Source organism: Erythrolamprus reginae, chromosome 10, assembly GCF_031021105.1.
Source record: "Erythrolamprus reginae isolate rEryReg1 chromosome 10, rEryReg1.hap1, whole genome shotgun sequence".
NCBI classification, from domain to species: Eukaryota; Metazoa; Chordata; class Lepidosauria; order Squamata; family Dipsadidae; genus Erythrolamprus; species Erythrolamprus reginae.
In genome coordinates this window covers 7,561,301-7,575,961 of record NC_091959.1, presented here as the reverse complement: position 1 = coordinate 7,575,961, position 14,661 = coordinate 7,561,301, and the positions used below count along the sequence as shown (strand labels likewise).

The window sequence follows — 14,661 nt, the reverse complement described above, 5'->3', positions numbered from 1 at the left end:
CCCAACTGTCCCCATCACCTGGATTAGAAGATGCTTTACCAGAAGAGCCCTCCACTCCTCCACTCGCAACAGAGCACCCTACGCAACTAGACTTACAATGCTAGGCTTAGAAAGCTTAGAATTATGTCGCCTTAAACACGACCTAAGCATAACCCATAAAATCATCTTCTACAACGTCCTTCCTGTCAATGACTACTTCAGCTTCAACGACAATAACACACGAGCACACAACAGATACAAACTTAAAGTAAACCTCTCCAAACTCGATTGCAGGAATTACGACTTTAGTAACCGCGTCGTTAATGCATGGAACTCACTACCTGAGGCTGTAGTATCATCACCTAACCCCCAAAACTTTACCCCTAGACTATCCAGGGTGGACCTCGCACGATTCCTAAGGGGTCAGTAAGGGGCGTGCATAAGTGCACCAGCATGCCTTCCGTCCCCTGTCCTTATGTTTCTCTCTTACTAGTATCATGTATATAAACATCGTTGAGTTTTGCCTCACTTTGATACATCTAAGCAGAGTATGATCAATTTCCCTGTATATAGACTATTGTTTCTCCACCATCGCAGCTTGAAGATGGATGGACTTCAAGCCAGGCTGGCTGGAGAATTCTGGGAGTTGAAGTCCACCCATCTTTAAACCTCCAAGTCTGTATTTTTTTCTAATTTTTATTTATTAAATTTATTAGGCTGCCCTTCTCCTCGCGGACTTAGGGCGTCTTACAACAATAAAAACATGACACAAAATTTAAAAATACCCCAATACATAATAGCAACACTAAAAGTTATCCCAATAAAACAACATACTGTGTTTCCCCAAAAATAAGACACTGTCTTATATTAATTTTTGCTCCAAAAGTTGTGCTACGTCTTATTTTCGGGGGGGGGGGTGCCTTATATTTTTCAAATAAGACAAATTCACAGGCAGAAAAGCTGTCATCCCCAAAGAAAGTGTACCGTACGGTACACTGATTACGGTACGGTACCTGTCAGTATGGCACCCACACACACAAACGACGGCACTTATATGGTACAACAGTATACTCCCGCTATTGCAGCTTCCGGCCACCAGAGGAGCTACAGTCTACGCATTGTAGTGGAGACTGTAATGGCGGTGAGACAGCAGCAGACTGTGTCTGCTGTACTGGACAGTACAAAACGATGGAAGGGGCCAGCAGGAGATGCCACATTATTACGGTACCGTTATGAACAGCTTTGAATGGTACCGTTTATTTTTCCACCATACCGTATGTAAACTTGATTACGCCTTATTTTCGGGGGTGCCTTATATTAGCAAATTCTGCAAAACCTCTGACATGCCTTACTTTCGGGGTACGTCTTATTTTCGGGGAAACAGGGTACAATCAACAGCAACAAGAAAACATTGTTATATCTTTGTCTATTACCAACACGTACTTGACAAAATAAATAAATAAAATAAATAATGAATAAAATGCATGGTCTTTTCCACTTTACCTTGGCCTTGGCCCGCAGAACTTGGTCCTCCTTCTTCTCTAGTTCGTCCTGCAGGGACTGTTTTTCCATCTCCAGCTCCTTCACCCGTTTTTGTAGTTTGAGGAAGAGAGACATGTCCAAAGGTGCCTTTTTCTCACTCGCTTCCTGATTTGCAGGGAAAATGGGGAAGGGTGGAGGTCAGAAAGTTTCCCAGCTACTGGAAGGAGGGGGCAGATCTACATACAGTAATACCTCGCCTTACGAACCTAATTGGTTCCGGAAGGAGGTTCGTAAGGCGAAAAGTTCGTAACACGAAACAATGTTTCCCATTGGAAACAATGTAAAAGCGATTAGTGCGTGCAGGGGGGGGAAATCCCAAAGTGGCGCTCTGCGGGGCGCCGCCGCCCGGCTGTCACCTTTTAAAACAGCCGTAGGTCTTCTTGGCGTTCTCCCGAACCCGAACTTTTCGGGTTCGGGTGGCTGCAGAGAAGCGCCGCCGCCCGCCTGTCACCTTCTTAAACAGCAGGGGGGCTTCTTGGCGTTCTCCCGAACCCGAACCTAGAGGTTCGGGTCCATGTTCCAGAGACCGCCGAGAAGTGCCCAGCTGTTTCAGAAGGTTACAACCGGGCGGCGCCGCTCAATGGAGCGTCGTTTTTGCGATCGGCGGCGGCGTTTTCGGATGATCTGGAGGCTGGAAAGGAGGTGGGGAATCCCAATAGGGAATTCCATGGGTGGAGCTTTGACATCACGAAGACGTCCTTCCTGGTCGGCGGAAATGTGGCCTCCAGGAAGGACGTCTTCGTGACGTCATAGCTCCGCCCATGGAATTCCCTATTGGGATTCCCCACCTCCTTTTCAGCCTCCAGATCGGCCGAAAACGCCGGCACCGATCACAAAAACGGCGCTCTGCCAAGCGGCGGCGCCCAGCTGTAACCTTCTGAAACAGCTGTGCACTTCTCGGCGGCCTCCGGAACAGGGACCCGAACCCGAACTTTCGGGTTCGGGAGAACGCCAAGAAGCCCCCCTGCTGTTTAAGAAGGTGACAGGCGGGCGGCGGCGCTTCTCGGTGACCTCCCGAACCCGAACCCGAAAGGTTCGGGTTTGGGTTTGGGAGGACGCCGAGAAGCCCCCCGGCTGTTTTAAAAGGTGACAGCCGGGGGGCGGCGCCAAGCAGAGTGCCATTTTGCGGGTTCATAAGGCGAAAAAAGTTTGTAAGAAGAGGCAAACATTTTCTGAACCCCAGGTTCGTATCTCGAAGTGTTTGTATCACGAGGGGTTTGTATCATGAGGTACCACTGTACTTTTTGTTATCATGAGGACAAAGATGAAAGCATATGGAAATAAGGGCTGTCGGGAAAACAGGGCCCAGAATGTAGAACAGTGTTTCTCAACCTGGGGGGTCGAACAAACGTTTCACAGGGGGTCGCCTAAGACCATGAGAAAAGACTATTTTCCCATGGTGTTAGGAACTAAAGTTTTTCTACTGGCACCTTGGAACGTATTTTTACACTCCGACCAATCAGGTCTTTACAGTGGGGAGTGTCCCTCTGACCTTCCTGGCAAATCAGCTTAAAGCTCTGTTGGGAGAATTGGCGCTAGACTTATGGTTGGGGTTCACCACAACATGAGGAGCTGTATTAAGGAGTCGTGGCATTAGAAAGGTTGAGAACCACTAATAGAGGATCAACAGTGGCGGAAACATTGGAGCAGGGGCTGAAAATCTCTATAAGGAACAAAACCCAAATTGGCAAGGTCAAGGTACAAACTGAATAATAATAATAATAATAATAATAATAATAATAATAATAATAATAATAATTTATTGGATTTGTATGCCGCCCCTCTCCGTAGACTTGGGGCAGCTAACAACAATAATAAACACAACATGTACAATCCAATAATAAAAATAACTACAAACCCCTATTATAAAACCAAACATACACACAAACATACCATGCATAACTTGTAATGGCCTAGGGGGAAGAGCTATCTCAACTCCCCCATGCCTGGCGGTAAAAATGAATCTTGAGTCGTTTACGAAAGACAGGGAGGGTGGGGGCAGTTCTAATCTCCGGGGGGGAGTTGGCTCCAGAGGGCCGGGGCCGCCACAGAGAAGGCTCTTCCCCTGGGGCCCGCCAAACAACATGGAAAAGTTAGCAAGCATAAATGAAGAGACGGGATGGGGAACGTACAGTGATCCCCCGAGTTTCGCGATCTCGATCTTTGCGAAACGCTATATCGCGATTTTTCCACCCGATGACGTCACTCCCTTCCGAACGGGCAAGCGGAGCGGCCGGACGGGCGGGTGAACGGGCAAGCGAGCAGCCGGGCGGGCGAACGGGCAAGCGGAGCGGCCGGCCGGGCGGGTGAACAGGCAAGCGAGCAGCCGGGCGGGCGGGCGAACGGGCAAGCGGAGCGGCCGGGCGGGCGGGTGAACGGCCAAGCGAGCAGCCGGGCGGGCAGGTGAACGGGCAAGCGGCAAGCGATCTTGGGGTTTCCCCTTTGCCTGGGCGGCGGGAAGACCCAGGGAAGGTTCCTTCGGCCGCCCAACAGCTGATCTGCTCCGCAGCGCGGCAGCAGCGAGGAGCCAAAGATGGGGTTTCCCCGTTCCTGGAAACTCCACCATCTGCGCATGTGCGGCCATGGAAAAAGGGGCGCGCATGCGCAGATGGTGTTTTTACTTCCGCACCACTACATCCCGAAAAATCGATTATCGCGAGGGGTCATGGAACGGAACCCTCGCGATAATCGGGGGATCACTGTATATATTTTACTTGTTTAAAAGAGCTGCTTGTGGCTGTTCAAATTATTTTCAAATTGCTATTATAGAAGTGGGGGGGGGGGGGAAATCAAAAGGTCGGTCTGATAAACAAAGCTAGTTTTATTTATTTATTTATTGGATTTGTATGCCGCCCCTCTCCGTGAACTCGGGGCGGCTAACAACAGTGGTAAAAACAACATGTGACAATAATCCAATACTAAAAACAGCTAAAAACCCTTGTTATAAAACCAATCATACATACAAACATACCATGCATAAATTGTAGAAGCCTAGGGGGAAAGAATATCTCAGTTCCCCCATGCCTGACGGCAGAGGTGGGTTTTAAGGAGCTTACGAAAGGCAAGGAGGGTAGGGGCTGTTCTAATCTCTGGGGGGAGTTGGTTCCAGAGGCCCGGGGCCGCCACAGAGAAGGCTCTTCCCCTGGGTCCCGCCAAACGGCATAGTTTAGTTGACAGGACCCGGAGAAGGCCCACTCTGTGGGACCTAACTGGTCGCTGGGATTCGTGCAGCTAAATATGGGTCCTAAAGCTTTTAAAAAATGGAATCTTGTATACAATTTAAGGTCCACCATCCATCTTTGGTTGACATATTTTTATGGGAAGAAAAATCAACAACAGCAACAGGTGGATAGTTAAGATTATGACCACCCTAAATTCTTGTCTCTTTGTAATATTGAGATGTTTTTTTAAAAAGAGAAAAACAGTTTAAAAACCTGACTCAGCCAACATGGAACATTTCTGAATATTCAGAAATAGTCCCCATAAGATGATCACAACATCTGCATCCTGAGCCAAGGAAACTCACAAACTAATCACAAAACTTTTCCAACCATACCTCTGCTCCCATTGGAAAGTCTTCAGCCTCAGCGACCTCAGAGCTGTAAGTATATTCCGATTCATTGCTGCTATGGGTGGAGTCCGTTCTCTTGTGCCCCGGTTTGGAAATACTCTGGGAAGGGAAGAAATGCCAGCGTTAACTGTGGGGCTTCCAATGGACTAAAAGTCTCCTGCACTTTCACTGTTTCATCCCTTGGGGAGAATTTAAGAAAACGTACAGAGAAAAAGGAAGACTATTTGATATAATAAAATCAGATGGAGAAGCAGCAAGAAGGAAGATGATTCAGGCTGCCCTCCTTATTCACTACGTTCACAATCTGATTGATTGATTGATTGATTGATTGATTGATTGATTGATTGATTGATAAAAGGATGCCCCACCTATTCACTATGGTGATAGATAGATAGATAGATAGATAGATAGATAGATGATAGATAGATAGATAGATAGATAGATAGATAGATAGAAAGATAGATAGATAGAAAGATAGATAGACAGACAGACATGATGAGAAAGAGAGAGTAGATAGACAGATAGACAGACATAGATGATGATGATAGATATGGAGATAGATAGATAGATAGATAGATAGATAGATAGATAGATAGATAGATAGATAGACAGACAGACAGACAGACAGACAGACAGACAGACAGACAGACAGAGATGATGATATAGATAGAGAGCGAGAGACAGACAAACAGACAGACATACATAGATTATGAGAAAGAGAGAGAAAGAGAGAGTAGATAGATAGATAGATAGATAGATAGACAGACAGACAGACAGACAGACAGACAGACAGAGATGATGATATAGATAGAGAGCGAGAGACAAACAGACAGACATACATAGATTATGAGAAAGAAAGAGAAAGAGAGAGTAGATAGACAGACAGACAGACAGATAGATAGACAGACAGACAGACAGACAGACATAGATGATGATAAATATGTAGGTAGGTAGGTAGGTAGGTAGGTAGATAGATAGATAGATAGATAGATAGATAGATAGATAGATAGATAGATAGATAGATAGATAGATAGATAGATAGATAGATAGATAGGGACAGACATAAATGAGAGAGATAGACAATGATAGATGATAGACAGACAGATAGACAGACAAAAATGTATAGGATGCCCATCTAACATCAAGGTAATTATGCACATTCCCATTTTTCTGGAGCTATTTGAAAGCAAACCCAAGTCTGATACTAAATTTGTCATCTGGTCCACTCACCTCCATCAGCCTCATCTCGTCTTTCAGGTCATCGTATCGCTCTTCTAACCGGCTGAATTCCTGGAGCAGATTCTGATACCTCTGCCGCTCATTGTTCAGGTCTAGGTCCAGTTGCTTCGTCTCCTCGAGATACTGTTTCTCCAGGACCTCTGCAAACAGGACAGAAAAAAATCAAAGCAAGACTTCACCCACTGTTTTTTCACTACAAATGAGAAATTTGTATTTTGTATTTGCAAAATACAAAAAAAATTGTAATTTGTATTTCCCAGCATTAAGATTCATAGGCCTACTTAAACACAGAAACCAGTTTTTAAAAACCCAGTCCATAAATTCCACAGCTGAGCTTACCTGTAATTTCTTTGGCCTGGTTTTGGATGCGGCTATTCAGGTCATCTTTCTCTCCTTTAAGAAGTGTGTTTTGCTCTTTTAGTTCAAGCACCAGCTAAAAGAGAAAAAGGTTGGAAGCAGGGGTGAAATTTAGCAGGTTCTGACAGGTTCTGGAGAACCGGTAGCAGAAATTTTGAGCAGTTTGGAGAACCGGCAAATACCACCTCTGGCTGGTCCCAGAGGGGGGTGAGAATGGAGATCTTGCAATATCCTTCCTCCTGGAGTGAGATTTTGCAGTATTCTTCCCCAGGAGTGAGGAGGGAATAGAGATCTTGCAATATCCATCCCTTACCACGCCCCCCCACCATGCCTACAGAACCAGTAGTAAAAAAAAAATTGGATTTCACCATTGGTTGGAAGGGGAAAACTTGTAATATTCTGGCAATAATTTTACTTCTATAGCAGTTGAATTACATTAGAATGGAACTATTATTATTATTATTATTATTATTATTATTTATTAGATATGTATGCCGCCCCCTCTCTGTAGACTCGGGGCGGCTCACAGCAATAATAAAAAACAATGTACAACAAATCTAATAGTTAAAAATATCTAAAAAACCCTTATTTAAAAAGCAAGACATACACACAAACATACCATGCATAAAGTATATGGGCCAGGGGAGAAGTCTCAATTCCCCCATGCCTGACGGCAGAGGTGGGTTTTAAGGAGTTTACGAAAGGCAAGGAGGGTGGGGGCAATCCTAATCTCTGGGGGGAGCTGGTTCCAGAGGGTCGGGGCCGCCACAGAGAAGGCTCTTCCCCTGGGTCTCGCCAGACGACATTGTTTCGTCGATGGGAACCGGAGAAGGCCAACTCTGTGGGACCTAACTGGTCGCTGGGATTCGTGCGGCAGAAGGCGGTCCTGGAGATAGTCTGGTCCGACGCCATGATGGGCTTTATAGGTCATAACCAACCATTAGTTGGAAGGGGAAAACTTGTAATATTCTGGCAATAATTTTACTTCTATAGCAGTTGAATTACATTAGAATGGAACTATTATTATTATTATTATTATTATTATTATTATTATTATTATTAATTAGATTTGTATGCCGCCCCTCTCCGTAGACTCGGGGCGGCTCACAGCAATAATAAAAAACAATGTACAACAAATCTAATAGTTAAAAATATCTAAAAACCGCTTATTTAAAAAGTAAGACATACACACAAACATACCATGCATAAAGTATATAGGCCAGGGGAGATGTCTCAATTCCCCCATGCCTGACGGCAGAGGTGGGTTTTAAGGAGTTTACGAAAGGCAAGGAGGGTGGGGCCAATTCTAATCTCTGGGGGGAGCTGGTTCCAGAGGGTCAGGGCCGCCATAGAGAAGGCTCTTCCCCTGGGTCTCGCCAGACGACATTGTTTCGTCGACGGGACCCGGAGAAGGCCAACTCTGTGGGACCTAACTGGTTGCTGGGATTCGTGGGGCAGAAGGCGGTCCCAGAGATAGTCTGGTCCGATGCCATGATGGGCTTTATAGGTCATAACCAACCATTAGTTGGAAGGGGAAAACTTGTAATATTCTGGCAATAATTTTACTTCTATAGCAGTCGAATTACATTAGAATGGAACCAATGCACATACATGTGCCTGCACACCTGCACACCTACACACCGCACATACACATACACACCACGTTGCTTTCATCAGCAATGCTTAAAAGTGGTGTGTTACGGAACCCAACGCTTTTACCTTGTCTGTTTCTTGTTTATAGCGGTCCGCCTTTTCTTTGATGGTCTCCTTCTCCGTCTGGATCTGACCCAGCTCTTTCCGCAGCTTGGCGATCTCTTCTTGCAGGGTGAGGAGGCGATTGGTGGCGTTCTTGGCCTCTTCTTCGCTCATCCGAAGCCTTTCTATGTCATGCCGCAGCTTCTCCGTCTCGGAAGTGTAAGCTGCCTCTAAGGTCGTTAGCTTCTCAACCAGGGACTTGGAGTCTCGTGTCTGGACAAAAACCCCAAAGAGTGGAGGTCAGCCGTCAGAGGACGACAGATACAGGCTAAATATTTATGGATCATCTTGTCTCCTATTAGGAGATGGACACCATCCCATTATTATTATTTTCAGTTTAGAAACATGGAAACCTAGACGGCAGAAAAAGACCTAAGGGTCCATCAAGTCTGCCCTTTGAGTATGAAATAAGTAAATTTCTATTTCTATCTCTATCATCTCTCTGTATCTATCATCCATCCATCCATCCATCCATCTATTCATCTCTGCTTGCTTGCCTGCCTGCCTGCCTGCCTGCCTGTCTGTCTGATTGTATGTCCATCTACCCATCCATCCACCCATGTATCCATCCACGTCACCGTGGCTCATTTAATCCATAGTTGTGCGTTCTTTTACCTGGTCGTCGATTTTACGCTGGAGTTGCATAATCTTGTTCTCCATGCCGACGTTGAGTTTCTTGTAGTGCTCTACCGAGCGAGCTTCTATCTTCAGCTTCTTCAACTCCCTCTTGGCGATCAGTCGTCGGACGCAGCATTGCAGGTAAACAATTGCCTTCAAAGTCCGGTGGTAGCGCAAGCGAGCCAGCCAACCGCGCACATGTTTTTGGATAATGGTGGCCTTGTGCTCCCAAAGCATCTGTGCATTTAAAAGACAGGTTGAGCATCCTTTCCCTGCATTTCAGATCTCTCTCTGAAAATTGCTACGGGGGACAATTAATTGACAGCACAGCGAAAGTGAGTTGTGGCTGAGCCTTAAAACTAAGAAGGAAAAAATATTTCCTCCCAATTTATCGGAGTAGCCTGCTTTGCCACCCAAGCCTAAAATTGTAAAATTATTCATGCCATAAATCCTAGACTAAGTATTCATATTTTATAAATAACTTAAATATTGCTTCATTCCAATAGTGATAGACTCAGTTGATAAATTAAATCAGTTTGGTATTTTTACTTTGTTCCTACATTATACAAAACTGATACTCAGAATCAATATAAAGAATTCAAACTTTCAAAAGGAATATAATTAGGAAAGATTCAAGCTCCTTTATACATCTTGTGATTAGAAATTTTGATGCAAATTTAGGAAAACAATTTAGACAAGGCTGTTTTCTAATACAGTAAGACCTCACCTATCGCTGGTGTTACGGCCGCGATAGGTGAAATCCGCGATGGGGAATTTATGGACTGATAGTACTTATTTAAGTATTTATATTATAATTGTTTGGTAAGTTTTCATTGTTTTAAGTGTTTATAAACTCTTCCCACACAGTATTTATTTTAGATACAGTATTTAAATACAGTATTTACAATTTTAGATATATATTTTTTGAAAAACCTGCCGATCGAGTTCCGCAGGCTGTTTAAATCTGCCGATCGACTTCCTCAGAAACCCGCGAACCAGCGAAGATCCGCGAATGATTTTTCTCATTAATATTTCTTGAAAACCCGCGATGAAGTGAAGCCGCGGTAGGTGAAGCGCGATATAGCGAGGGACTACTGTAGTACATTAACCAGCCTTTCTATATTTTAATGTTCAAAGCCTAGTCATCTGAATATTATTTCTTATGCTTGAGTTACACAAGGATACACAACAGCATATATCCAATTGTTATGATGTTATTGCTCTGTTCAAATGCTCTAGAAATACCTTGATTGAACAGCTACTGTCGGTCCTCCAGCTGACACAAACAATCCCAATAAATCCAAAGAATATTCATGTATCAGAAACTTTCCTAAGCACATTCCATTGTTTACAAAACAGCATCTCTACAGTTGGAACAGCGGAGATCCCTGTAAAACTGTGAGCTTCCCAACAGGATCTCATTTAGGAATCTCCTCTGAACAGGTGAGTAGGTGATTAAACTCTTCTTACAGAGCTATAATTATTTCCCATACCAGTTTTTATAATCACAAGACAACTGTTGCAAATGTTTCCACAGGCAGAGAACATGCTATGTAGAATGAAATCATCTTTAATTACCGGAACACCATGGATGCGTCAGAAGACACGATCCATCAACACAACCGAGCCAACTTTGAAATTCTTGCAAAGCCACAAAGATTCAGAAACTGAGTTTTTTTAAAGGCTTTGACAATCTAACAGAATGCAGTGAAATTTCTCCTACAGAATAACATCAGGGTGTCCAGGGGGGAAAGCATTTTGAAATTCCCTGATATTTCCCTGACATTTCCCTGTAACATAGAAACATAGAAGACTGACGGCAGAAAAAGACCTCATGGTCCATCTAGTCTGCCCTTATACTATTTCCTGTGTTTTATCTTAGGATGGATATATGTTTATCCCAGGCATGTTTAAATTCAGTGACTGTGGATTTACCAACCACGTCTGCTGGAAGTTTGTTCCAAGGATCTACTACTCTTTCAGTGAAATAATATTTTCTCACGTTGCTTTTGATCTTTTCCCCAACTAACTTCAGATTGTGTCCCCTTGTTCTTGTGTTCACTTTCCTATTAAAAACACTTTCCCCCCCTGAACCTTATTTAACCCTTTAACATATTTAAATGTTTCGATCACGTCCCCCCTTTTCCTTCTGTCCTCCAGACTTTACAGGTTGAGTTCACTAAGTCTTTCCTGATACGTTTTATGCTTAAGACCTTCCACCATTCTTGTAGCCCGTCTTTGGACCCGTTCAATTTTGTCAATATCTTTTTGTAGGTGAGGTCTCCAGAACTGAACACAGTATTCCAAATGTGGTCTCACCAGCGCTCTATATAAGGGGATCACAATCTCCCTCTTCCTGCTTGTTATACCTCTAGCTATGCAGCCAAGCATCCTACTTGCTTTTCCTACTGCCCGACCACACTGCTCACCCATTTTGAGACTGTCTGAAATCACTACCCCTAAATCCTTCTCTTCTGAGGTTTTTGCTAACACAGAACTGCCAATGCAATAGTCAGATTGAGGATTCCTTTTCCCCAAGTGCATTATTTTACATTTGGAAACATTAAACTGCAGTTTCCATTGCTTTGACCATTTATCTAGTAAATGGTCTTGCAATTTAGTATGTCACTTGTAACTTGCAATTTAGTTAAGGTATGGTCGTAGATAACATCATACCAAACGGCTAAGCCATGGAGAAATATCGGTAGGTGAGGAAGCAAGCTGTTGCCACAGTTATGTTCATTTTTGCATGATTCTGCCAGGCAGCGCAATCCTTTTTTTTTTACATGATTTTTCCCTGACTTTTAAATATTTTAATACAGTTTTCCCCCAGGATTTATTCCGTTTTTTCACGAATTCCCTGATAATTCCCTAATATTTCCCGAACTGCTGATTTCTCGGATAATTCCCCAATTTCCCTGTTTTCCAAGTTTGCTGGACACCCTGTAATTTGCAAATTTCTGCATCACTCATTTTCTTCTCTGTTAGTCTGCAAGAGTGTTGATCTCTATCTTGAGAAATAGCCCCACGGAAATAACATTAGAGCATGTATGCATTCTACCACATCCTGGAAGAAAGTATTGTTGGATCGTTAAACTTTTGGAGAGCATTTGAAAACACCACCAAGGTCTTGTCCCTTACCTTGTGATACTCCTTCCTGGCAATGTAGCCTCGCAAATGCGACTGGAGGGTAATAGTAGCTGCTCGGATGTGCCGATAACGTTTGCGGGCAGCAGACATGCGCTGGAATTTCTGGATGATGGTGGCAGCTCTGGTTCTTCGTAGGAACATTGCAAGGCTGAGCAAGACAATGAGGAGGGGGGGTAGAGAACAGAAATTATTGGAATAAATATCTTCCTGCGTGGAGTCAAGGGATTATTCATCGTAGTTTCTCTTTCAAATGTATTCCAACAACTCCATGATGTAGGTTAAACCGAGACAATCCATAGAGCTGAGTGGAGTCCCAAAGCGGGAAATTTTATTGTCTATGTAAAGTTGCAAGGGATCTGGAAGTTCCCAGGTTGTTGTTGTTATTATTATTATTATTATTAATAATAATTATTTTTATTTATTCATTCATTCATTCATTCATTTATTCATTCATTCATTCATTTATTGGATTTGTATGCCGCCCCCTCTTCTTAGACTCGGGGCGGCTAACAACAGCAATAAAAACAGCATATACCAATCCAATATTAAAACAGTTAAAAAACCCTTATTATAAAACCAGACAGACATACAGACATACCATGCATAAAATTGAAAAAGGCCTAGGGGAAAAAGTATCTCAGTTCCCCCATGCCTGGCGCCCAAGTTGGGTTTTAAGAAGCTTACGAAAGGCAAGGAGGGTGGGGGCAATTCTAATCTCGGGGGGGGGGGAGTTGGTTCCAGAGGGCCGGGGCCGCCACAGAGAAGGCTCTTCCCCTGGGTCCCGCCAAGCGCCATTGTTTAGTCGACAGGACCCGGAGAAGGCCCACTCTGTGGGACCTAACTGGTCGCTGGGATTCGTGCGGCAGAAGGCAGTCCCGGAGATATTCTGGTCCAGTGCCATGAAGGGCTTTATAGGTCATAACCAACACTTTGAATTGTGACCGGAAACTGATCGGCAACCAATGCAAATGTTAGCTAGTTGGGTAATGAAACATCTACAATAGTGGTTCTCAGCCTGGGCATCGGGACCCCTTTGGGGGTCGGATGACAAGACAACAACCAAGTTCAGAGAGTACCAAGGATCCCACAGTCCTCCTCTTTCTCCTCTCTGCCCCATTCCCTTCTACCACTGATAATGTTTGTTTGTTTGTTTGTTTGTTTGTTTGTTTGTTTGTTCGTTCGTTCGTTCGTTCATTTATTGGATTTGTATGCCGCTCCTCTCCGTAGACTCGGAGCGGCTAACAACAGCAATAAAACCAGCATATAACAATCCAATATTAAAACAGTTAAAAAACCCTTATTATAAAACCAAACATACATACAAACATACCATGCATAGAATTGTAAAGGCCTAGGGGGAAAGTGTATCTCAGTTCCCCCATGCCTGGCGAGGAGGGTCGGGGCAATTCTAATCTCTGGGGGGGAGTTGGTTCCAGAGGGCCGGGGCCGCCACAGAGAAGGCTCTTCCCCATTGGTCCCGCCAAGCGACATTGTTTAGTTGACGGGACCCGGAGAAGACCTAACTGGTCGGTGGGGTTCATGCAGCAGAAGGCGGTCCCTGAGATGTTACCTAGCTTGGTAATAAAATGTCTACAACAAAACGACCAAGCTCAAAGGACCCCCACATACCACCCTGAGCTTCTCTTCCATCAAAATTATTTCCCGCATACCATCCTAAGGAAGGTCAGCTTACCATCGTGCCTGGTATCCACGGACGAATTTCTGAATGGTGATGGCTGCCTTCCTCATGCGCAGGTATTTCTTCCGCATCAACCAACCCCTGATAGTCTTTTGGATACGGATGCAAGCCGCTCTCAGTTTATCGGCCCTTATTTTTTCCAAATAAGCGACTTGACCAGCCCGGAAAAATATTTTTGTCTTCCCAAACTGGTACTTATCCTTGTCCTAATTTTCAGAAGAAAAAAGTACAATCAGTATCGGACGTGACCCACTTTTGCAATATAAATAAAAAGAAGACAAAAGTGGATTCAAGGATAGAAGAATTAAAAATACCTTACAATATTACGAAGGTGATATTATGCAGAAGAAGCAGAGTATATTAAAATATAATTTTTTTAAAGAATCAAAATACAGTGGTACCTCTACTTACGAACTTAATTCGTTCCGTGACCAGGCTCTTAAGTAGAAAAGTTTGTAAGAAGAAGCAATTTTCCCCATAGGAATCAATGTAAAAGCAAATAATGCGTGCGATTGGGGAAACCACAGGGAGGGTAGAGGCCCTGTTTCCTCCCAGGAGATTCCTAGAGAGGCCCCATGGAGGCTTCTCCCTGCCTTTTCTGGCCCTGTTTCCTCCCAGGAGATTCCTAGAGAGGCCCCACGGAGGCTTTTCCCTGCTTTTTCCGGTTGCAGTTTCGAAGGCTCGGGTTTGTAAGTGGAAAATGGTTCTTGAGAAGAGGCAAAAAAAATCCGGGTTCGGGGGGGTGCTGGGA

The 14,661-nt window shown here is 44.2% G+C and overlaps 1 protein-coding gene across 1 annotated transcript in view; it reads right to left on the bottom strand.

Annotated features, from left to right (window-relative positions):
• The window catches only part of MYO5A (myosin VA), a 102,590-nt gene that overhangs the window by 35,974 nt on the left and 51,955 nt on the right, over positions 1-14,661 (bottom strand). The window contains exons 19-26 of the mRNA XM_070763053.1: positions 13,905-14,116; positions 12,203-12,359; positions 9,059-9,298; positions 8,408-8,656; positions 6,671-6,764; positions 6,323-6,471; positions 5,078-5,191; positions 1,483-1,626 (exon numbers count right to left, since the gene is read on the bottom strand). Coding sequence (XP_070619154.1) covers positions 1,483-1,626; positions 5,078-5,191; positions 6,323-6,471; positions 6,671-6,764; positions 8,408-8,656; positions 9,059-9,298; positions 12,203-12,359; positions 13,905-14,116 — 1,359 coding nt within the window. The remainder of the gene's footprint in view (positions 1-1,482; positions 1,627-5,077; positions 5,192-6,322; positions 6,472-6,670; positions 6,765-8,407; positions 8,657-9,058; positions 9,299-12,202; positions 12,360-13,904; positions 14,117-14,661) is intronic.